This window comes from Dicentrarchus labrax, unplaced genomic scaffold (assembly GCF_905237075.1).
Source record: "Dicentrarchus labrax unplaced genomic scaffold, dlabrax2021, whole genome shotgun sequence".
Lineage (NCBI taxonomy): Eukaryota > Metazoa > Chordata > Actinopteri > Moronidae > Dicentrarchus > Dicentrarchus labrax.
Window position 1 is genome coordinate 9,393,914 of NW_026136704.1, and position 24,338 is coordinate 9,418,251.

The following is a 24,338-nucleotide window of genomic DNA, read 5'->3' on the forward strand; positions in this document are numbered from 1 at the left end:
AACTTGTCTAACCCCAGCAGTCATTTCCTCCTCTGTTGTTACATTTTTAAAGGCTGATTTGATCTTATCTACACCCTTCAATCACCAGAGTGACCTATTGAGAACACATATATCTGAATAAATGGGAAATAAAGCTTGTCATTAATGTCTCCTCTTTATAATACAATACACCATGGATTTCAGTCTAAATTGTGTTATTTGTTTCTCTCCTCTGTCCCTCCAGGTCCTTATGGTTGAGGTGGTGTGTGGTGCCCCTTGCCATGCCTCCTGCCATGACAGACCTCCTGGACATATGGGCGGCCCACTCGCCCCTGGCCGGCCATGCTCTGGACCAGATCACTGTGGATTTTCTGCTGCCCACTGGTATCTACATCCAGATGGACGTACCACGCGAGGCCACCATTCAGCACATCAAACTGGTGAGTGGCGCTGGGTGGGTGGGAGCACAGGTTTGGGCTAAAAAAAAAGTTTTTCTTCACATCAGTTTTACTTAATGCCACATGTTGCTGCCGAGGGCGAGGTTATTTCAGTTGTGTTGTTACAACATAACAGATCATGAATTGATTCTTACAAAATTAACTTTCAACACACTGAAAGGAGATTAGTAATGTGCTTGTTGTGTGTCCTGATGTTCTGTTATTGTCCCTACAGGCCTCTTGGCCTATTGTCTTAATAGGGAAAAACACAGTCTACATCCCACACATGTATACTTACACACACACGCTCACACGCACTCACACCCTCACACACACTGACACACACTGAGAGACACACACACACACACACACACTCTCACAGCTGGTCAGTTAGACATTATCTAATGCCTGTTTTGGCTCGTGCGGCTGGCTGGGTGTTTTTTGTTTGCGACTAGCTGTTGCTTTCAGAATGCAGATAGCTCATGACATCATGCGTGACTGCAGCTAACTTTGTGAAGTGGAGGTCAGAAGCCTCAATGGCTCTTTTAGAAGTTGTTAAGGAAATTACTCACATTATTTACAAAGTGGCACGAAGTATGTGTTAGCGTGAAGGTGTTGGAAATGGTCATTTATGTTAGATCACAGGGTCCCCTGTGATGTGATGTGATGTGATGAGTGACCACAAAAATGTCAGCACACGTACAATGCAAGTCTGTTAAACTGAAGGGTGTTTGTCAGAGGAACACATGTATTCCATTCTGTCACCTCAAACAACCTCAAAAATGACTTCCGAGTTGAATCAAGAGTGTGTATTCAGGCCTTGGATGGCATTACAATGCACAGCATTTATATTTTTTAGGTTATAGTCCAAAGCCTTCTCACAGCCAATATAAAAACATTCTATTATATCTGGATCAATGTGGAAAACATATCCTGCATTGCACACACAACCTGTTTTCCCCAGACATGCTTGATAAAGCCTGAGGAGATTGTTCTGAATAGCAAGTAAACAAGTCGTCTGTGTGTGTACATAATGTCTGCTTACCATTTTCTGGAAATCACTTCTGGCTTCATAACGTGACCAAAGATACCGACTGCTTTCACTTTGTCTGATATTCACAGATATTTGCTCTTAGCAGTAAGGTTTGCTTTTCATGGAACTATATGCTGAATGAGTCTTTTTAGGTTCATTGGACTAAATGTACGTGGGTGTGCATGCATAAAAGATGTCTGTTGGCACGCACACATGAGGGATCTTCATTCCCTGAGGAAAGCGTGTACACAAGCAGCGGAAAGCTCTGACAGATTGTACATCACTGAAGCAAGAAAGAGAAGGAGACTCCTCAGGGACTTTTCTAGTAAATGAATGAGATGGGGAAAAAGGAATTATTTTCGGGCAGAAAAGAAAAAAGGGCAGAATATACCTTTGACCTTTGCAGGCCTTCCAGACAGCCTTGTACCAGACTCTTTATCGGTTATTAAGAAGCCAAGATGAGTAGGCTTATGAAAGACTGTGTTTCATTCATACTGTATTAATAAAGATCAGATCAGATTTCCCAGAAAGCAGATTGTTTGAAAATGTTTTGTGGAACTGAACTGTTTGAGTAACTTGTTGTGACTTATAAACTTGAACTAGGACATAGACGTAACTATGTGACAAATGCTGATAGCATGGCAGTAATTTTCTAAAGCATGTTTGTCGCGTTGAATTAATTTCTCAGAACATCAAATAATTAAATCCTCCACGCATTTTGCATGTGGTTTGTTGAGAGATGTGATCAACATAACATAAAATCACGAGTGGTCCCGGAGAAGAAGATATTTGTTGAGAGGACAAACTTGTCCTGTTCCACTGTGCTACATCATAGCTCTATAACCTCAGACTAACACACACACACAACCTGACACCCAACCCTGTGATCATGCTGTGGGGGCGCAGGGACGTGAATCATGGTAGGGTTGGCTGGATAACATATTATTCACATCCTGATTGGCTCACCCAGAAGCTGTGTCATGTTGCCATGAGTCATGCTTGTTCTTGATCATGAAACCTACACTTTCATCAATATATTACATCATTATGATATGTTGTGTTTATTAATTTTAAGGCCCTTGGTAAATTAGCTTTTTAATGTTCATGTTAGTGTGGTGCAACTCCCACCAAGAGCACTGTGATGGTCCTGTATGGATAAAGAACATCCTATAAGTCTTGTTTCCTCATACCCTTTCCAAAACCATTAGATAATCTCATAAAGGCCATCAAGCCAAAAACAAAATGCTGTTTATTCTGGTTACACAAATTCTAAGTAGAATTTATTTAATTGAGTCTAATGGAGATGATAAAAACACTCCCTGTGGTTTTGTAGTGCACTTCAGTGAAATTCTTCTCTTCCCTTCCAGCTTTTATGGAAGCAGGCTCAGTCATTCCCACTGTTTCCCGCCCTGGGCGAAATGGAGAGCCACATGTTCGAGTGTGTCAACCAGGCAGCCGTTCACGAAGAACTGGAGGACGAAACTCGCAGGCTGTGCGATGTTCGCCCTTTCCTGCCGGTCCTCAAGCTGGTGACGCGCAATTGCGGCCGGGCAGAGCGCCTGCTGGACTCCAAAATCGGCGTGCTCATTAGCAAGGGTAAGAGAGCATCACTATTTAGGACTAAGTTAAAATGGCAGATTATCATGCAAGCTCTCACACACATTCCTCCCTCACTGATTGATTCGTTTACTGTCCCTGTTTGACATTCCCAATAAAGAAAAGCACTTAGAGTTGGTAAGTGGAACAGTAAATCTTTCCCCGCACACAACAAGCCTTAAGCACCTCCTCCAGTACGCTAAGTAGCTCTCCTACTCAGCACATTCACACCAGCCATCAGACCCAAAGCCCATCTGCAGCTGGCTCCTATCAGTGGCCCTGCTGTCTGATAGAGAAGCGTGAGGATTGACTGGACGTGTTCCTGACATGTCCTCCATCACCTGTCAGTTTGCGTTATCCCTGGTGAAGATGAGGCCTTTTAGAGAAGCAGACGGGTTTGATCTGTACTATAAAACAGCGCAATCCTCTGATGTGATTTAACATGTGTTGGAACTTTCAATGACATTAATTGGTTAATGTAAGAGGGAAAAAAAACTTTCTTTCTTGACACAAAAAATCTTAAATTAGTCTCATATCTATATCATATATTCCAGCAATACAGTAGCTATTATAGGTGCAACAATTAATCTGCAACACTAATCTGCATCTATAATAACTATATGTAATTGGTACATCATTTTAGTAATTTGCTGGTTCTATCTTCTCAAATGTGATGATTTGTTACTTTTCTTTGTCATATATGACCATAAAGAAAATATCTTTGCTTTTGGACTGTTGGTGAAATAAAACAAATAAATCTCCTCGGGCTGTGGGAAATTTTAACTTCAGTATTATCTGACATTTTAAAGACATAATGATTCATTCATGTATCAAGAAAGTTATCGGCAGATGAGTCGATAATGAAAATAATTGCTTATTTTGGAGTGTGAAACATGCGTGCACATTAATAAAAAAAAATTTTGTCATACAAATAGTCATACAGTGACATGCAAATACATAAAAACACACAATTATAAAGAATCAGCTATTTGCTCTTGCTTTCTAACAAGTGAAGTCACACACAAACACACACATTCAGCCCTCTTCTGGCTGAGATATCCAGGATTATGGAAGTCCTTAGGTCACAGCAGACGTCTGCCGACGAAGAGAGGCAAAGAGGGAGAGAAGGGGCTCTGAGTCTAATTGAAGGAGACTCAGACGATATTGATATTCTCCCCTCCTGGCTCCACTTTTGTCTGACACGATCTTTTAAAGGCTTTTGTCAGACTAAAGTGGTGTTTTCAAAAGGAACCCCACAGGCATGTCTAGATAGTCCCCCACACAAAAACACACACACACACACACACACCTACACACCTAACCTTGTGCATTGCACAGTAACAAAGTATTACACACTCACACAGGCAACCATGTTTTTTTTGTTTTTTTCCCTGCAGAAATACGGTCACACAAACCTGCTCGCACGCTCACACAATGCTACTAATGTGGTCCAGAGCCCTTCTTTGAATGCTGAGGGGTCATATGAATGTTAAATGGCTTTAAATGTCAACATGTTGTTTTCATTACCAAGAGAGTATTGTGAAGCACCCCTTTGATAAAAAACACAAAGACAAAAGCTCAACAGGGAGCAGAGAGATAAAGTATAATGATCAGCCAAACTACAGTTCATACGTGTGGCATTTGGTACTAGTGTGAATATTAGGAGGCTCTGCTCTAATCCCATGAGAGACTGCTGTTTGTAATCCTTTTTACACATTCAGTACTACCTGGTGAATATGCCTGGCATCAAGTGTTGCACAGGTGTTTATGCATATTTAATGAACATTAAAGCCTTTGCATTTAAGCATGATACCCTCATATACACAGTTTCCTAGTTAAAAAGCTCTTGATCTTTATGAGCTTTATGCAAGTTCACATTCACACACACTGATAAAGGTCCATACTTGAGACATAATTATAATTTAATTAGATTGCGATTAGATTCTTCCCCAAACATGTTATTAGAGCTATTGTTACAAAAATATTGCTGTAATTTAATCAGTCCACCAATTATTATTTAATCCACTTTATAGCATTGCAGTGACATTTTCCTTTCCTTACCACCACTAGGTCTCCATGAACTCGATGGCATAAATGACCAGGAGGTGAAGGACTTTCGCAGTAAGATGTTTCGTATGAGTGAAGAAAGGATGCAAAAAGTCCAGATGATGACGTGCATGGAGTGGCTGGAGGCCTGCTTCTCCCCACAGCTGGAGCCCGCACCAGGAACGGCCATCACTGATGGGCTCAATGACCGGCCGGCCGACCTGAAAGTCACCATCCACTTTGACCAGTCTCAGGTGAGAGTATGTAGTCCAGTGTTGTAAGTGCTGAAAACCTTTTAGCAGAAGTTCAGTGAGTGGAGACCAACACTTTATTTTAATATTGCCCCAGAAAGGGTCCAGGTAATGTACTGGCAAGGCCATCTAAGGCTCAAGGTTACATCTATTTGAAGTTATACCGACTTTCCTTACAGTAAATTGTACAAACACAATACACTGTTTGAAATGAATTGATATCATTAAACATCATAGGTCCCTATTAAGTTTAATATTACAGTAAGTGGCTCTTGCATAGATTACATTATGCTGGAAGGGATACTTGGTAGAAAGCTAGTAGGTACTTATCTGTATTCATTTTTGTCATTATATTTCTAATTTGAACTAGAGGAGGCCAAATAAATTCCATTAGCCAAACCCATTACATGCTGCCTGTACAACAACTCGGCATACATAATGAAATCAGAATAACGGTGTGACTTGCTACACCACCACAGACAAAACCACCTTGTTTGAGTAGCAAAAGTAGCCATGTGACTCCACCACACTCACTGTAGCTCAGCCTCTCTTTCTGCTCACACTTGGCAGCTCCATAATAGTCACGTGACTGAGCCCAACTAGCAAGTCATGTGACAACACTAAGTGGGTCAAAACCATCAGCGAAATTATGCCATCCTCCCGGACACACACGCACATTAGCATGGCAGCTCAGGGGACCGAAACACTGATTAAAATGAACCTCTCCCTCTCCTCCTCTGAACTCTCTGACTGTCTCCTTCCATCTGTCTTTGTCTCTCTCTGTGTGTCTTTCTCTTTTCTCCTGTTATAGAAATAATGTTATTTAATAGTAAAAACAGATGGTTGGGTCCCTCCAGACCTGTGTATATCAGCTTTGATCAACATCACAGACACACACATGCACATACACAAAGACAGGCCATCTGTGCCACTGCGCTCAGGTGGACACTGGCAGGAAGTCTTATTTGGGAGGTCAGACACAATAAGCCACATTATTGACAGGAAGTGTGGTAGTGTGGTTATATGTTATAATGTGAATATGACAAAGGTTCTGTGTGAACCTTGCTTTTAGTGATATATTTAGTATTAAAGGGTATTCTGCTCTGCATTAGCATTCAAATCTTATCCAACTTCAACATCTAAATACTGTTCCGCCAGTTAGAGAAATGTTGTAAAAGTACTTACAGGATAGCTCGGTGCTGTTGTTGTTCTACCACAATGTATCCATGGCCATTTTTTTGTAGTTAATTATTAATAGATGGCATTTTTATTAAACCTCCAGGAAATTATAATTCCATCTTAGGTATCGGGTCAGTGCTGTGCTATAAATAGGATGAAGCAGTGAGCATCGGTGTGGCACATCAGACCGGCTGGGAAGGACTCACATGCATGTTCACGCATTTTTAGTGCACAGTCGGTCGCAGCAGTTCATTCAGCCGCAAACACACACACGTCCAATTGATCATTTGTGTCTGTGTGTTATGTTAAGCCCTGTTTATGTCCATCAGTCTCTTATTGTCTCTTTGGTTTTCTCTATTTATCTCATCTAGACATAACTCTGTTTATAAACAATTATGTACTGTATGTCTGTACGTAAAAATCAGTGATCATGTTTCATTATCTTATTGCTATCTTAACATTCCGCCTCACTATTTTATATGATCCTATAGTCCTGATTTGACCAAAAAGACACCGAAAACTGTTTTATGATCAGTTATCTGCTTCCAGTTTGAGCTTGGGGCACATGAATCAATCTCTCTATCTCTGTTTTCCTGTCTTATCTTGCAGGACTCAGCCAGTCTGAAGGTGGCATCGTCCAGCACCCCCATTGATCTGATGGAGCTGGCCCTGAGGAAGTGGCTGACCACCCACGGGCCCGAGGAGGAGGCATGGAGGGGTCAGTACGTGCTGAGAGTCAGCCACTGTCTGGAGTTCCTCTGTGGAGACCACCCCCTGATTCAGTACAAGGTCAGTGGCTGCACGGTAACTCTGTCAGGTGTCTATCAGTGACTGATCCTTATTTAGATTTGTCACGCCTTGTGTCAATAACACATCCGGAAATATCAGAGATCGTTCTCATAAAAAAGTGATGCCTTAGTGATTGTTGTACTGTTACACTGGTGAAAGGCCAATGTCTTTTTTGTGATTCCAAGAAGAGGCGTTGTCAGGTCTGACTGGGGAAAGTTGTGGTATAAACTAAAATGAATGGGCTTGGACCATGCAGCTGATGGCTCAACAATAATGTTTTTGGTTACAGTGCGAATGGTGGTTTGTGTGTTTATATGATGCATGTTCATGGGTAACTTGTTTTCTACTGATTCAGGCAACCAACATTATGGCAATGTGTGCACCGGACACAGACACAAACTTCATTTCTAACTTAATGTAAATGGAGCGCTACTACTACACAGTAGTGCCATCATTCTCTTTGCTCTTAATTGTAAACATTAGTTGGCTAGTTTTCAGTTGCAGATGGAGTGAAAGAGCTGTTATTTAGAAGAGGGCATCACACAAAGAAGTCACTGGGCATAACAAGCAGCAATATTAGAGTTTTCTGCAAGAAGTAATGATGGATGGCTGAAGGCAGCTAAAGCATACATTAGCATGCAGGCAAGTTAGTGTCGTAGGCACAGAGATACGTAAATCAAGTCTTGTCTTATGGCAAGCACGGGGTACTGGATACGCTTCTGTGAAATGAAAATGCCTTAAGTCCTAGAGGTCTTTATTATGAGAAAGGTATCATGAAATTTAAGATATTCCAAACTCAAACACCTTAAGGGTGTGTTTGCTACTGGATTCAAGAGGGTTATGAGCCCAACTAGACAAACACTGTTGTTGTGTGGAAGAATCGGAGCATTAAGGCAGGGTTTTGCAGCCTCAGTATATGCGTATGCATCGCAAGTTCAGCAAGCTTAGTGTGTAGTTGTTGTTTATTGTTTTTACATAAGATTTAAATCAATTATAACACCAAGGTATTTGAAATTGGATGGGTTCCTGTCTGTGTGCACTCTTTTATGTTAGGGAAGGCTTAGATATGCACACAGCTAAACAAATTTCCTGTCCTGTCTTGTTTGCAGTACATCCGCACATGCATGCAAGCCAAGGAGTCTCCACACCTCACCCTGGTCCACACCAGCGCCATCAAGGCCATGTTTGACAAGGAAATCTCTGCCATCGGAGCTGTGGTTGGCCGCAAGTCCTCCAACCCACCTTTACCACTACCTCCAAAGAGAAGGGCTCCCACGGTTAGTCCAGTAGAGTGTGTGTGTGTGTGTGTGTGTGTGTGTGTGTGTGTGTGTGTGTGTGTGTGTGTGTGTGGCTGTGTGTGGCTGTGTGTGGCTGTGTGTGGCTGTGTGTGGCTGTGTGTGGCTGTGTGTGGCTGTGTGAATGAATGTACTTCTCACTTCTGTGTTGTGGTGCTTTTATCTATCCAACATCTGCTATTGTTTTCAGAGGAACTTACTAAGGTAACTGATTGTTTTTGTCTTCACTGGCTAAAGTGAAGTTTGTCATTTCCGTTTGTTGGAATTCTTTTCATCATTAATGTGGTTGAATTCATTGCCAGTCACTAAACTGTGTAACTTCTGTGTGCACATTTGATCAGTGATTATTTGGCATCCCCAGCACTAAAACTGAGGGTGTGATACACATATGAAAATGTTCTAATGTAATCTGGATAACAACCACTTAATATCCGCCAGAGATACTGAATAGTGTTCTTGCTTCACCACGATAGTAGAAGCGCCACAGTTAGATTGATTCACCTGCACTGAACGAGGCAGGTGTGGAGGTTTACCAAGTAAACATGTTCTCGGCAGCTGCCACCTGTCTTTTATTAGTCAGTGTTCTGAGTGTGTCGGAGCAAGCCTGCACTGCCCCTGCCAGCATCTGCCACGTTGTCAGGAAACATCGCTAGCTCCTCGCTGCTGCTGCTGCCAGGTGCACAGTGACACCACTCCTCAATGTGTGCATCCACCATTTTAAATGTCAGGTTGAATTTAATTGGCCTTTGTTACCGAGTCTCCTGGGGTTTTAATTGCCTGATGCCATGCTGACTCTTGCTTCCCACTGTTATGTGGTGTGCAAAGTCTGTAAATATAACAGGTAAATCATCTTGTAAAATATTACCACATTATATTTATCACATATAATCATAACAGCAGAACCTAATCACAACATAACTTCTACTTACTGTTCCCACTGTCACTTACTGTCATTGTGTATTATGATGAATTCAGGCCTGCAAAGATGAAAATGTCCAATGTTGAATAATTTTATTAATGCAGCTTATAGGTGAGACTAATAATTATTTCATTATCGATTAACCTGCTGCGTATTTGCTTATGCTTATATTTTCATCACAATTTCGTGGTCCAGTGTGTAGAATTTAGCGGCATCTAGCTGTGTAGTTGCAGATCACAACTCTATCGCTTCACCCTCCTCTATCAAGCACAAAGGAGAAACTACAAAAACAGGTGGCAGCGAAACACACAAAAAATTTTAACGCCCTTATCTTGCTAGTATTTAGTTTGTCCCTTCTGGGTTACTGTAGAAACATGGCAGTTCAACATTGTGGACTCCACAGATGAGGACCTGTGGCGTCTGTAGATATAAACAGCTCATTCTAAGGTAACAAAAACACAAGGATTCCTATATTTAGGTGTTTACACTAATGAAAACCCTCATATATATTCCATTTCTGCCAATAGAAATGTTATATGCTGGACCTTTTTTTAAAGTGTCTTTTTTTGTTTGACCAATACTCCAAAACTCAAAGATATTCAATTTACTGTCCTAGAAGACTAAGAAAGATTGATTCAGTGATTATTTTTTTTGGGCATTTTGCCTTTATATGACTCAGAGAGACAGACAGGAAAGGTGGAGACTTTTCTTTTGATTGGCTAATCGATTAATTGACTAATCGTTTCAGCTCTTTACTTTCTTTTATGCAACCCCTCTTGCTTAATCTTGTTTTCATCAACACAGAAATATTTCAGACTACACTTTTTCCCCCCCACATCATACTAAGAAATTGTGATTCAAGCCTTCATCTCCTCCTGACTGTAACACCCTACCTCTTCTGATGAATATACGTGCTTCCTCAGAATTCTCTTGCCAAGGCATTGACTGGAAAAATGTATTAGAATTCATCAGAACATTTTACTGAGTGATCACATTTGAAGCCAGGATGGGCCTTGCTCTGCATTACATCTCCAACTTTCTATTGCCCTCTGTTTCTGATATCCTCTGATGATTTTGTTCCAGGATCTATGTTTAGACACAAAGATGAAAGAGCATCTGCTGCTGTGATTCCCAGACCACAGTATGAACTGCTTGTGGAGACTAGGGCCACAAAGCCTGTTGTTTTTAATGTATATTTTGTGATTTGTTGATTATTTTGCTGTTTTGGCTGTATGTATTTAATCTGATTGTGTATTTGGAATGCTCTCGTATTGTTATACACTTATTCACTTTTATGTTACTGCAATGCAATGGAGGGAGGTTGGCAGAGACAGAAGCAGATTTCTTGCCAGACTGTAAATTTACTGTAGCAGTGTTGTTCTGAGACAGGAAGTGAGATTAATTTTCAGGAAAGGAACCTGTTATTGGATGCTCTGCTGTCTGTGTGGTAGGAAATGTGACTGATAATTGGTCAAAACAAAGCCAGCGAGGACAGCAGAGGGACTGGGTGTTTCTGTGATCCTACAGTACATGGAGGTCCTGTTTCTGTCTGTAACAGTAGAGGCAGACACAAATATAGTCTCTTATCTGACAAGAAGCAAATTACATACACCATCACACTCGCACAAACATTTAAAGACATCAACACGCACACACATCGACACACAAAGACAGAGGCAGCAAACAGCAGGAAGTGTGCTAGTTAGTCATGTTCATAGACTCTAGGTGTCATGTGATGCTGTTTTTCCTGCTGACTGCTGACCCTCGCAAATCCACTTGGCTTGACATCAGAATGACCTGCCTGACCTCCCACATTGTTTGTGTGTTTTAACGTGTATATGTGTGTTTGTGTGTATGGAGGGAACTGTTGGGTGTGAAGAAGCTGCGTAGGGGGGATAGATATTTTTACTGTACATTATGCTAATACTGCTCACTCATTGCAAGTGTCTCTTTCTCCTCTCACTTTCCCTCTGCAGCAAGTACAGACATGTGTGTGGGGTGTGTCTAGCCCGTTTAAGATAGTCCTGGTGAACGGCAGCAAGGTGAACGCGGAGGAGACTGCCAAGGTAACGCTTGCTTTGTCCACATCCATAAAACATTAATTTATGTTCCTGTTAATATGTCACTACACACACACACACACACACACACACACACACACACACAAAAACACAAACACACAAACACTGTTGTGCCACATCTCCCACACTGTTTGACTTGTACAGTAGTAACACACTGACATTGTCAGTCAGTTGGGTAATGCGAAATGTCGAGAAAGGTTTTTAATAATAGTTTGAATATGAAGCCACAGTGAATACTTCTGATTAGCTTGTTAATCTGCATGTACTCCTTTTGTTTTCACGAGGCTGAGCACGAACAAAGTTAGAGTCAAAGGATAAGTCCCATGAAAACACCAAACCCATTATGAATCTTTCTTACTAACAAATATTGTCTGTGTTGTCAAAGCCTGATATATCTCATTCCTCTGTGCCATAGAGCTCCATTGTTGTCCAAAAACTATTAAAAACACATCAATGAGCCACACTGTTGCACTGGGTGACATGTTCCTTCATTGCTATAAACACACACACACACAGCACCAAATGTGGATAAATAGTCCCCAACAAAGGCACTATTTACTCCTGTTTCACTAATGGTTTCTACAAACTACAGTTTTAAAACTAAAACTCTGTATGTGTGACCCAATTTACATCTTCAGTTGCAATTAATGTGTTTGGAGCCACAGACATGGAGAGACGGGCTAATGCACTGTTGTGCTTTGTTATTGTCATGACATTTGTTGGAAATATGAAAAATATAGAAGCCCATCCGACTTAAGGGACCAGTGTGTAGGATTTAGTGGCATCTAGTGGTGTAATTTGGTTTGTCCCTTCTGGGCTACTGTAGAAACATAGCAGTTCAACATGCGACGCGCTCCCTCTGTAGATAAAAACGTCCCATTCTGAGGTGAAGAAAAGACAACAACTCTCGTTTTCAGGTGATTATGCACTAATGAAAACATAGCTATGAATATTATATTCCATTTCTGCCAATAGATCCTCCTAAATGTTACACACTGGACCTTTAACCTTTAATTCCGCCTTATATTACAAACTTATTTCTTATTAAATGTTTCTGGCTGGAAAAGCTGAAGCAGGCTAGCTTGGAAACAAATATCAAAATTAACTAAACTGAATATAAGATACCATATCCTCGCTTCCCCTCTTCATGCCACCTCCTCCCTCCATTCCACCCAGGTCCAGGTGAGGGCGGGGCTCTTCCACGGCACAGAGCTGCTGTGCAAGCCGGCTGTGAGCAGTGAGAGCAGTGGACGCTCAGACCACACGTGGAAAGACAGCACGCTGGAGTTTGACATCTCTGTCTCGGACTTGCCCCGCATGACCCGACTCTGCTTTGCTATCTATGCCGTTATGGATAAGGTCAAGAAGCAGAAGTCTACCAAAAATGCTCACATAAACAAGTACCAGACCATCCGCAAAGCAGGAAAAGTGGTAAGAAACAGCCTTGTACACGGACCTACACTGTCTTTCCACACATCTGCTACACCAGCCTAAGATTGTCCTTAACTTTCACTACTTTTTACTCTCTCTCTGTGATTCAGCACTACCCCATAGCCTGGGTCAACACCATGGTGTTTGACTATAAAGGACAGCTGAAGACAGGAGACATCATCCTGCACTGCTGGTCTTCCTTTCCTGGTAAACACACACACACACACACACACTCGTGCTTACTTCATATCTACTAATGCAGTTAAACCAGGCTTCTCCAGTGATGCAGTAAATGCATGTAATTTCATGTGTCTTACCCAGATGAACTTGAAGAGATGCTGAACCCCATAGGAACCATTCAGACCAACCCGTACACTGAGAACGCTACAGCACTGCACATCCACTTCCCAGAGTACTCGTCACACCCCATCATCTTCCCTCCCTTCGACAAGGTCAGACAGCTGTCTGTCATCGTACTCAGTGTACCATACTCACCCTATGTCTGAACTTAGGTGACTGGATGAGACCTCTGTGGCCTTTTTTTAAGGACTCTACTCCAGTTGAATTTGTCATCCCATTGGCTTAGTGCTCTTCATAATGGTACCTAGTGATTATGATGAAGTGGTGGCTGTTAGCATGAGACGATCAGGATGTGCTCAGCCTGCCTAATGCGCTGTGTCAGTGTTTGTGTTCATTCATACAGTGCTTACTTGCTCACTTTTTTGCAGATACTGGAAAAAGCTGCAGAGATCGCCAGAGCAAATGACTGTGCACCCATGGTGAGTGGATGTACAGTGGGAGATGATTGTGTGAACAGGCCTAAATATGTGTATGCATTCAGAATACATACAAGGGAACACCAATAATTTCAGATGTTTGTGTCAGATTGCCCTGTAACAAATAGGCATGCTGCCTCATTTTCTCTCTGTCTCTCCCTCTCACACACACTTTTAACAGACACGCACGCACTGCTAGTTTCCTTGGAAACACATTGTTATCACTTTGGCAGGGTGTAGCAGCAAAAATATTTCAGTCCCCTTCAAAACTAAAGACTCTAATCAGATTACTTGTATGTTTTCCTGTCTCACCGCCCCTCAACTAAAACCCCACTCCTGGGCGTGTTGTAGCCAGTTACATAACCCTGTGTTATGTAGAGGGCATGCCTGAACGCACCCCTTTAATGTGAGGGCTGTGTGTGAAGCTATGGATCAGCACCTACTATGCAGTGTTTATTTTTTACTGTATGTCAATTTGTGAATCTGTTTACAGATCCAAACAGTTAATCTGCCAATATAATCAAAGTTAGACCTGTCATCCAATTTATTTTAGCATAGCATTACTCAGCTGGCATTATTGGCTGTTTAAAGCATGCGTGTCCTTTTTTATAAATCAGGCAGCAAACAAGTTGTTTTAAACAGAGACAGTGTTAGTCCTTGATTTGTGAATTGTGATGAATGACATTCAAGGCAGTTTGATGAGAAGTTGCTGGATACCTTGATACACGCCTGCCATCTTGTGGTTCTTTACAGTCACTGCTGATAGTCATCATCATCCTCTCATGTCCTTTCACATCCTGGCTCCACTTCCAATTTTCCTTCATTAACGCTCCTTCAACCCCTCACCCTCTCTCTCCTCTACATCTTGTTAATCTTCTCCTTCTCGAACTCCCCAACCCAACCGACCATTCTTCCCTCCTCATCATTTCTCTCAGAGTCGTGGGGGTAAGAAGTTCCACATAGAGCTGAAGGAGATCATGGAGCGTGATGCGCTCTCTCAGCTGTGTGAAAACGAGAAGGATTTGATCTGGACGCTACGCCACGACTGTAGAGAGAATTTCCCTCAGTCGCTGCCCAAGCTGCTACTCTCCGTCAAGTGGAGCAAACATGAGGACATGGCCCAGGTTAGCCAGCGTATCTGCTGTTTATGCAGTCAGTTATTTTTGTACACACTTTCAATTTACTTTTAAATCTACTAAAAATTTGATTTTGTTTTGAAAATATTTTTTTAAACTTTAAAATACTATTACTAGAGTACTTATTATATTATCTCAATTTATACCAGTTTTAGCTGTTAAGATTATTATTTTTTGTATTTGTTGGGGCTGCACTTTTGGCCAATATTAACATCATGGTTATACATCCATTTAAATTGACACAAAACTACCCCCACTATCAGATTTGACTGAATCTGCCTTGGAATAAAACATATTAAACATTGTATTCTAATGTATTGTAGAGTATACTGTATGTATGCAACTCTGATTAAACAGTGTCTGAGCATTTGTGTGTGTCTCAGCTCCAGGCACTGCTTCAGATCTGGCCAAAACTGAGTCCCAGAGATGCTCTGGAGCTTCTGGACTTCAACTACCCTGACCAGTATGTCAGGGAATATGCTGTGGGATGTCTGCGTGATATGAGGTTAACATATGCATCCACCCACACATACATTTTTATACAACATAGTGGCCTTCTTTTTATTTCTTTGTCTCATATTGAAGCTCCTACATCTATACCATCTGTAATCCAGCACACTGTTACATTCCCTGTGCTCCTTGTTGTTTGATTATAAATGACTAAATGCATGAGTTATTGTCAGATGATAGTGTTGTGTGATGTCTTTTTCCTGAAGGCACGTAATCATTTAAAATCCAACTAAAAGTTTAAAGATAAAAGAAAGGAAATCAGACAACCTCTTTCTCATGCTACTCTCTCTCTTCCTTTCTCCTATCTCCCCTCACCAGTAATGAGGAGCTGTCGCAGTACTTGTTACAGTTGGTGCAGGTGTTGCGTTATGAACCCTACTATGATTGCGCCCTCACCCACTTCCTGCTGGAGCGTGCCCAGAGAAACCGCAAGATAGGACACTTCCTCTTCTGGCACCTACGGTGTGTACGGACACATGTGTCTATGTGCATGTATGCATGTATGTTGCAGATTAGAAAGAAAGAGACATAGATTGTATGTTTGTGAAAGCATTTGAGTTTTAAGAAGTTTTTTTCTGATTGTGGCTGTTGTGCTGCCTTCTACAGGTCGGAGATCCACATGCCAGCTGTTTCAGTCCAGTTTGCCCTCATCCTGGAAGCCTACTGTAGAGGCAGCATCCCTCATATTGAGGTTCTAAAGAAACAGGTAGGAGACACACACACACACAATACATTTTATTACTTGACTCATACATGCTCTGTATTATGTCCCATTCCTCAATTCCATAACTATGCCTCAGACTTTTACTCTACCAGTCCGTACTCTATTGTTGATCCTAGCAGGACTAAATTCATGATATTTTTAGCCCATCACACTGACAGCTGTGTCACCCTCCTGCCCTCTGACCTTTGCCCTCTATAGTGTTGATTCTGACAGTCACTCCTGTGGACGCTTCCTTCTACTTCCTCATCCGCACAGTCATTTATCTGACCGCATTCCTGTCTGGAAGAGCACACACACTGGCTTGGGATTACAATGCTGACAATAGTCTGTTTATGGAGAATGAGCTCAGTTGTCTCATCCGTAGGGATTGTTGGCTTGTTTCAAACAAATTCTGAGATATTGTTCCGTGTTGTTACTGTACCAGGTGGAAGCCCTGAGTAAGCTAAAGTCGGTGAACGAGCTAATTAAACTGGGAACCATCAAAAACGCTCGTAAGGCCAAGGAGGCAATGTTGACAAAGGAGGCCATGATGACTTGTCTAAGGCAAAGCGGCTACTCAGAGACTCTGTCAGACCTGCACTCCCCTCTAAACCCCAATGTCCTGCTGTCTGGCATCAAGTAAGACAACACCACTCTGATCACAGGTCCAAAGTTTTAGATCAAGTTGAACTTTCTCAGCTCATTTCCTCTCTCTCTCTCATTCTGCCATCAGTGTGGAGAAGTGTCGGTACATGGACTCTAAGATGAAGCCACTCTGGATTGTTTACAACAACAAGCTGATGGGGGGAGACACCTTGGGAATCATCTTCAAGAACGGCGATGGTAGGAGGAATCAAAGAAGGGGGGGGGTAGAAATACTGCAAGGTCATGATGACAAGGGTAGTAAACTCTGCTTTTGCTTTTAAAAGCACAATATTTTATTTTAAAATGAAGAAAACTTACTTTCTTTTCCCAGACCTAAGGCAAGACATGTTAACCCTCCAGATTTTGAGGTTAATGGATCTGCTATGGAAGGAGGCAAATCTGGACCTCAGGTGAGTTTTTTGTGCTTACGTGTGTGTGTGTGTGTGTGTGTGTGTGTGTGTGTGTGTGTGTGTGTGTGTGTGTGTGTGTGTGTGTGTGTGTGTGTGTGTGTGTGTGTGTGTGTGTGTGTGTGTGTGTGTGTGTGTGTGAGAAATGGACAGACTTTGTCGAACTTGTTTGTTCCTGCTCTCTGTAGGGAAGGGGAAGCTCTGGTGGGGTGCAGCAGAGGAGGGGAGACACTAAGTTACCCCATGCTAATTTGACCTCCAACCCTTTTACACCCTAGACATCCCCACACACACACACACACACACACAGAAAGTCACTCACTCACACACACTCACACATACGATATCTGCATTACATCCTAATCAAATCCACACTTTTGCACTTTTACAAACCCCTTTTCTCCCTTCCTCATACACTGACACATCTGGAGCTGAGCAGTGGAGGGGGGTTGTTTTGACAGTTGAGCTTGAGGACGGTGCTTCAGATTACAGGGACACGGGTTCAGAGTTCAAACACAGTGATGGGACATTGTGGATGAAGGGAGGGACAGTATAATGAAATCACTATGATGTGGTGGATGTGAGTTTGTTCTGTGATTTCTTGCTGATGTATTTTACTGCACGTATCCTTAATTGTTGGCTGTCTGAAGTCGTGTTTCTCATTTATTTAAACTCAACACCCATTGAGTTGCATAAGAAATGCCTTGAAGGCATTTGGTCTCCATTAAATTCTGTCAAACTGCAAATTAAATCTATGAATTGAGTCTGCTTTGAGCACTGGGTCTCAGCTGTTTGATATGTAAGACCTTCGGGGCACTATGTCAGTAAATTACTACAACAGAGGAGGTTTTCTGAGGAAGATTTGTCAGGTCACGTAATTCTGCATCCTGCAAAATGAAGGCCTGCTGCCATCTTGTGGAAAGAAAGAAAAAGTTAAAGTGAGTTAAGAAGAAAATGAACCATCAGCTCCCTGGTCTACGTGCCATCACGTAATCACCATATGTTCTTTACCGTATGTTCCCATCTGTCCTGTCTCAACTCAGTGTAAACAGTATGAGATTGTACACTGTCAGACAGGGTGAATTGCACCCAGGGGAGTGCTATATGATTGAGATTTCAAATAAACCACTGCCTGATATCTTAATCTCGTAAATACGCAACACTGGAGCTGGATCTACAACAACACACACAAAGCTACATTTACACTGCCGGTCGAATGACCCAAATCAGATATCTGCTTTCATGTGGCACAGATTTTTGGATCTTGTTTGGTCATGTTTTTGGGGACAGTGTTCATATGTATGTAGAAAAAAATATGACTATCACTACTACATTTGATATTTTTTGCCATAGTGTTTCAATTATAAACACATTCAGAAATGTGTAAGAAAAAACCCAAAAGCTAGTAGTAGTTGTAATTGGTATTTTCCAGGCTTACTTACTGTGAAATATATATATTTTTCATATTGTCCTCTGGGAAACGTACTATGTTTGTAGTAGAAATTGTGGCAATAAGTATGAATGTAAAAAAAAAAGCGTGATTAAATGATTATGTGTTCTGCATGTATCAGTAGGGATTCCTTTTGGGAATCTTTTAGATCTACCCACCAGATACCCCAGGGTGGGTATGTGCACAATGTTCCAATTGATGTCATTAAGCTCTTTCTTTCTTTTCTTCTCTTTATCTTCATACCATACAGAATCGTACCGTATGGTTGCCTAGCAACAGGTGACCGGGCAGGGCTGATTGAGGTAGTCTCATCAGCAGACACGATTGCAAACATCCAGCTGACCAGCAGCAACGTGGCAGCAGCTGCCGCCTTCAACAAGGATGCTTTGCTCAACTGGCTCAAAGAGAGAAACACTGGGTAAGACGCTGCATGCTGAGTAAACCAACCGTTCATTAACTGAGCGTCTTTGGACTACAGGATGTGTTACAGGTGGCAGTGACCGCTAAGGCTCATTCAGAATGTGTCCTGTGTATATTTTTTATTGACAGCGATGCTCTTGAGCGGGCTATCGAGGAGTTCACTCTGTCATGTGCAGGCTACTGTGTAGCCACCTACGTCCTGGGCATCGGAGACCGCCACAGCGACAACATCATGGTCCGCAGCACGGGACAGGTTGGACACACCGTTCATTTTATCTGTATACATTATCCACTCTCTGCGTTTGGTTTCTTCCTGGTTCCATGGTGCTCACTGATTGGCCTTCTTGTCCATCAGCTCTTCCACATAGACTTTGGCCACATCCTGGGCAACTTCAAGTCCAAGTTTGGCATCAAGAGGGAGCGTGTACCATTCATCCTGACACACGACTTCATCCACGTCATACAGCAGGGCAAGACAGGGTACACAGAAAAATTTGGCAGGTTTGTTCCACTTAGTTCATCCTTTTGTCTTCGAGTCCTCTGCCTTTCTCTCTGTCTCTCTCTATCCTGCTGGAATCTACTCAATTGGAAATTAAGCCAAACTCAATCTTTTTCATCATACAGTTCAACTGGGCTGTTTGATTGTGTAATAGGCCTCTGAAGGTATTATTGAATAGTGTGATCAGATGGATGCATCATTGGATTTAGATGACTTTGTTTAGAACAGTGTTTCTCAAACCACGTACCATGTCAGAAAATATTATGTTCTTCATGTACCACCATTATGACGATGTTAAAATACAGTTTACGGCGTAGGCCGACCCTATTCAGCTACGGACGCTTCATACAGGAGGCTGGTTTAGTCCTAATAAGAAGATTATTTATTGCTGACTGAGCAGAGCCGGTTGAACAACCAGAGCTCATTTGGTGTAAAAGGAGTATTCCTGGTCCACACTTATATTCCCAGTAGTTCCTGTTTGGAACCATGATTTCATAGTTTTTGAACCATTCATTTTACCTCCATCGACTATCTTACCATCACATTTTAGCTCATTACTAATCATGGATATATGAATACGCTATGTGCATGAACGTGACTTTGTAGCAAGCTGATATTGAAACAAAATATTACAGAAAATGCTAAACTTATTTTAAATTACATTTGAGAAATCTCATAAATTTCGTAGTTTTATTTCAAATTGGGTAGTATTTTGATAGTAATATATGTTTCTTAATAAACATTTCATCTTTTTTTTTAAATATTTCAGAGATTCCTGCGTGTAGCTCATGTACCACCAGTGCTACGCATACCATAGTTTGGGAACCAGTGGTTTAGACCATAAAAGAGGCAGTCAACATCATTTTTCAGTAAGAAAACAGGCCTGTTGCAAACATAACAGTAAACCAGCTTAAAAATGTATATGATGAACCAGTACCGTCAGTCAGCATCTCTAGCACTGAAATGAGCCATAGGTAGGTAAATGAAGTTGATGTCTTCTGCATCAAAGAGGCTATATAAGAATAAGAAGCCTGGGGGAATCAAGATTATTGTGTTTTTATGTTATGAAAACATAAACAAAGGCGTCTGGGCCATTTTTGAAAAGACTAGAGGTTGATGATTATGAAAAACTTGAGTTGTGCTTCAATAAGGGAGCCTTTCTCGTAGCAAACATTTAGTGCTAAGCTTGGGAGAGAAGGCAACCTATTTTAAGAACGAGACGTATAATAATCAAAACAAATTTGTAATTTTGTAATAGAATAAAATGTTTGATCACTGCAACTGTATTTTTTGGTGTCTTATAAGCCCATAAGGGTTGGGCACATAAAACCAATCAATCAACACACTTGTTAGTGCAGTACCCTCTTCCACCAGCAGCTGGCAGTAGGAGCTCAGGCACTGATGATCGTCTCCCAGCAAGTTGCACTAAATGTTCTCTGTTATAAACTTCAGTATAACTGTGGATTGATGTAAACGTTTGGGAATAAGGAGACTGCAAACATGTATTGAAGTATCAGGATCAGATCTCTTTGTAATTTTGCTCTGATATTTAATGCCCTGAATGCTTCAGACACAAACGTTTTGGTTTTATGTTAAATTTACAGAATTAGAGATATAAAACATTCAATCTATTGCCACCAGTCACTTGAAACATTTAAATGCCGGTATAGATAGGTGTGCTTACTCGCTACTTGCTACTCTAACTACTTGCTAGAAAGCAAAACCTGCCCTGTTGTAGTCAAGTATCTCTGGATCCAATAATATTATTACATAATATAATCTTTTTACATAGGAGGTGGATCATTTAAAAACAGCCCTGTGCAATGCTGACTGATGCCTCAAGTGAAAATATAATTCAAATATATCTTAGAAGTAAAATGCAAAATTCTGACATTGGTCTTTATATTCATATTCATTATTATTCCCAGATATAGATGACTAAGCTCAAGTATAGTATTGTTGAAGTGTTCAGCAGTCGGAAAATGTACAAACCTCAACAACGTGTTTCTCTTATTGAGACTGGCGACATGTGCACGTTGATATGGCATGCATAGGCTTCATCAGGCAGCAATGCCAAGGTGTATATTGTTTATCAAGCAGATATCAGTGATTGAACAAGTGGGTAAGTCATCTTGTGAAAGTGGAAATACCCGTGTCTTTCAGTAATCTTTGTTTTTATGACCTACATTCTCAGCCGTACCGCAGCAGGAGTCAACATGTGGAGACAAGTCCTCCTGTGTAACATCAACTGTTTCTGTATCTGAAGTTACTACAGCTCAGAAATAATCCAAATAAACATTTATCTCTCATGTGTGGCAAAGAAGTGTAACTCCATTGTGAAACAGCCACTCCTCCTGTTTTTTGACCATTGCAGTAGCCTGTTAGAGAGTGTTTTGTTAGCACTGCCCAGCAGCCTGTGAACTTGAAATATCACCACTACTGGTCCAAGTATTTACATTTTTAATTGCACTGACTAAATGTCTTTATGTATAATTCTCAGTATGAACATTTAAACTGGGTAGTTATCCATCAACTAAGCTTCACTGGGTCTTGGTGATACGTATTTCCTTCCTGACACAAGCTAGAAAAGTATCTACCCTTTGAAGTGTTTACCTACAAAAAGAGAAGCAGCATTGTGGTTCATTGCTACGTCAGCAAATGTGGTACGTGTGGTTTCAAGAAAGAGTACATTGTGTCCTGGATCAGAAGGAAAACGCCTATACAGTCATTTTGTGAAAGCGGAAATGACCTGGTGGAAATGTACCCTGTATACCACTGGTTCTCAAACTTTTTTCAACACTATATCCCCTTTTAAATATATTTTCAGACAAGTACCCCCTGACCAGCTCAAAAAGGAAAAATCCTATACAAAAAGATAAAATACCTCTGTATTGCACCCTCAATGTCTGATTTATTAAGAAAAACACTTGAATGCTTCATTTTAAATGTTTCAATAAATCTGCACTACAAACACTGAGTCGTTTGTAGCGCAACTATTTAACAAGCATACACATTGTGATAATTTGGGTCTAGTAGCTTCTTGCAAGAAAAATGTCAAGTCTTGAATGTCAGTGATTAATGAGTCCTCTGAAACCACCCTGTGTGCTTACATAAAGTCAGAATGCAGTGAGTCACTGGATGGTTGGCCTAAAACCTAAAGGAAGTGTCTGTCACCTATTAACAGCGTGAAGGAACCCTCATTTAGCTCAGCCATAGATCTGCGGATATGTTTAAAGAAAAGTTTGAACATGTCCACCAGAGGCCAGACCCCTCCAGCCACTATACACTAACAACATGCTTTACCTCATACAGATGCTTCTACCAAAGACTTGTTGCCATTTTTAATCTGTTGACTTTGAAATAACAGCAATGACAATCATTAGGTGTGCTTTATAATAATCATATACAGGGGATCATTTCAAGGTGCCTTATTGTTATTTTGATGGGATACTGAAAGAGTTTGTTTTGGATGTTGTTTACTGTTATGTTGTTTAAAAGGAAGCATCACCAGAGAACATCACACCCATCAATATGAATTCAAATGAATGCTGACACTGTCCTGTATATGTCAGGAATAATGAAGTGTGCATGTTGGTCTTGTAGTTTCCGACAGTACTGCGAGGAAGCCTATCTAATCTTGAGGAAGAATGGGAACCTCTTCATCACATTGTTTGCCCTCATGCTGACTGCTGGACTGCCTGAGCTCACCTCAGTCAAAGACATCCAGTACTTAAAGGTATCACACATTAACGCACACACACACACACACACACACACTTCCACAGTGCCTCACGTCAACATCTACACCCTAACACAGGACATCTTTTTAGTTGGTGTATTTGTGCATGTCTTCATCTTCGTCCCCTTTGGCAACTCAGCAGATGTGTGGGAGAAGAAACAGAAAGTAAAGCAATTGATAGAAATAAACAAGATGTAAAACTCAATTTGTAAAACCTTGTGACAATACAAAGCTGCATGTCTCCATGTGCAACTGTAGTACTGTAGTATGTACTCAGTAGAATATTGGACAGAGTCACTAAAATAATACTTAAAGTTAGATTGTAATCTATTTTTTCTATTTTTTTGTCAGCCAGTATTTAAAAAGGGACAGTAAATTAGGAGAAAGAGAGGAATGAAGAAGTGCGACAGAGCTGGTCGGCCAGACACTTTGTAATTTCTTGAGTCGGCATCTGAAACTTCTAGACCAGGGATCTCAAACTGCTGGTCCAGAGTCCATTTGCGGTCCTCCATTCCCCTCCCTCCATCCCACGACATGACATAAAAAATGTAATAAAATCGGGTCCACAAGATTTTTTTTCTAGTTGTTTCATACCAATCTAAACTGCCCCTTCATATATAGTTAAAATGAAAACACAAGTATAGTATTTATTTGTCAAAGATGCCTGCAAAAGAGGGCAAAAAGTTGATAAGAAGAGAGCAGCTATTTGTTCTTTTTGCAAGTATGATGTTAGTAATGGAAATATTTTGAGAATATTGCACTTTCTTGTAGTACTTTAACGTTGAAGTGGCCCCAAGCCAATTTGAGATTAGGACCCCTGTTCTACACCATCTGGACACCCCAACCTTGCCATTTTGTAACCAATCCATTAGTTCATCACCAAGCCAAGTCGTATGTAGTTGATATAGGCCTACCTGTCAGTACTTCAAATATTTAACAAATTCTGTGTCCATTTTATCACCGTCCTCAACACTACTCCATCACCCATCCCTTACAACTAATCCTCCTCCTTTTCTA

The 24,338-nt window shown here is 41.2% G+C and overlaps 1 protein-coding gene across 1 annotated transcript in view; it reads left to right on the plus strand.

Moving 5' to 3' along the window:
- The window catches only part of pik3cb (phosphatidylinositol-4,5-bisphosphate 3-kinase, catalytic subunit beta), a 54,905-nt gene that overhangs the window by 28,732 nt on the left and 1,835 nt on the right, over nucleotides 1-24,338 (plus strand). The window contains exons 3-23 of the mRNA XM_051397265.1: nucleotides 224-419; nucleotides 2,817-3,045; nucleotides 5,116-5,345; nucleotides 7,131-7,310; nucleotides 8,420-8,587; nucleotides 11,501-11,590; nucleotides 12,782-13,036; nucleotides 13,147-13,243; nucleotides 13,358-13,488; nucleotides 13,765-13,815; nucleotides 14,748-14,936; nucleotides 15,332-15,453; nucleotides 15,777-15,920; nucleotides 16,065-16,164; nucleotides 16,607-16,800; nucleotides 16,895-17,004; nucleotides 17,138-17,216; nucleotides 18,914-19,081; nucleotides 19,213-19,336; nucleotides 19,439-19,584; nucleotides 23,186-23,318. Of these exons, the coding sequence (XP_051253225.1) occupies nucleotides 261-419; nucleotides 2,817-3,045; nucleotides 5,116-5,345; nucleotides 7,131-7,310; nucleotides 8,420-8,587; nucleotides 11,501-11,590; nucleotides 12,782-13,036; nucleotides 13,147-13,243; nucleotides 13,358-13,488; nucleotides 13,765-13,815; nucleotides 14,748-14,936; nucleotides 15,332-15,453; nucleotides 15,777-15,920; nucleotides 16,065-16,164; nucleotides 16,607-16,800; nucleotides 16,895-17,004; nucleotides 17,138-17,216; nucleotides 18,914-19,081; nucleotides 19,213-19,336; nucleotides 19,439-19,584; nucleotides 23,186-23,318 (3,099 nt within the window). The 5' untranslated portion in view covers nucleotides 224-260. The remainder of the gene's footprint in view (nucleotides 1-223; nucleotides 420-2,816; nucleotides 3,046-5,115; nucleotides 5,346-7,130; nucleotides 7,311-8,419; nucleotides 8,588-11,500; nucleotides 11,591-12,781; nucleotides 13,037-13,146; nucleotides 13,244-13,357; nucleotides 13,489-13,764; nucleotides 13,816-14,747; nucleotides 14,937-15,331; nucleotides 15,454-15,776; nucleotides 15,921-16,064; nucleotides 16,165-16,606; nucleotides 16,801-16,894; nucleotides 17,005-17,137; nucleotides 17,217-18,913; nucleotides 19,082-19,212; nucleotides 19,337-19,438; nucleotides 19,585-23,185; nucleotides 23,319-24,338) is intronic.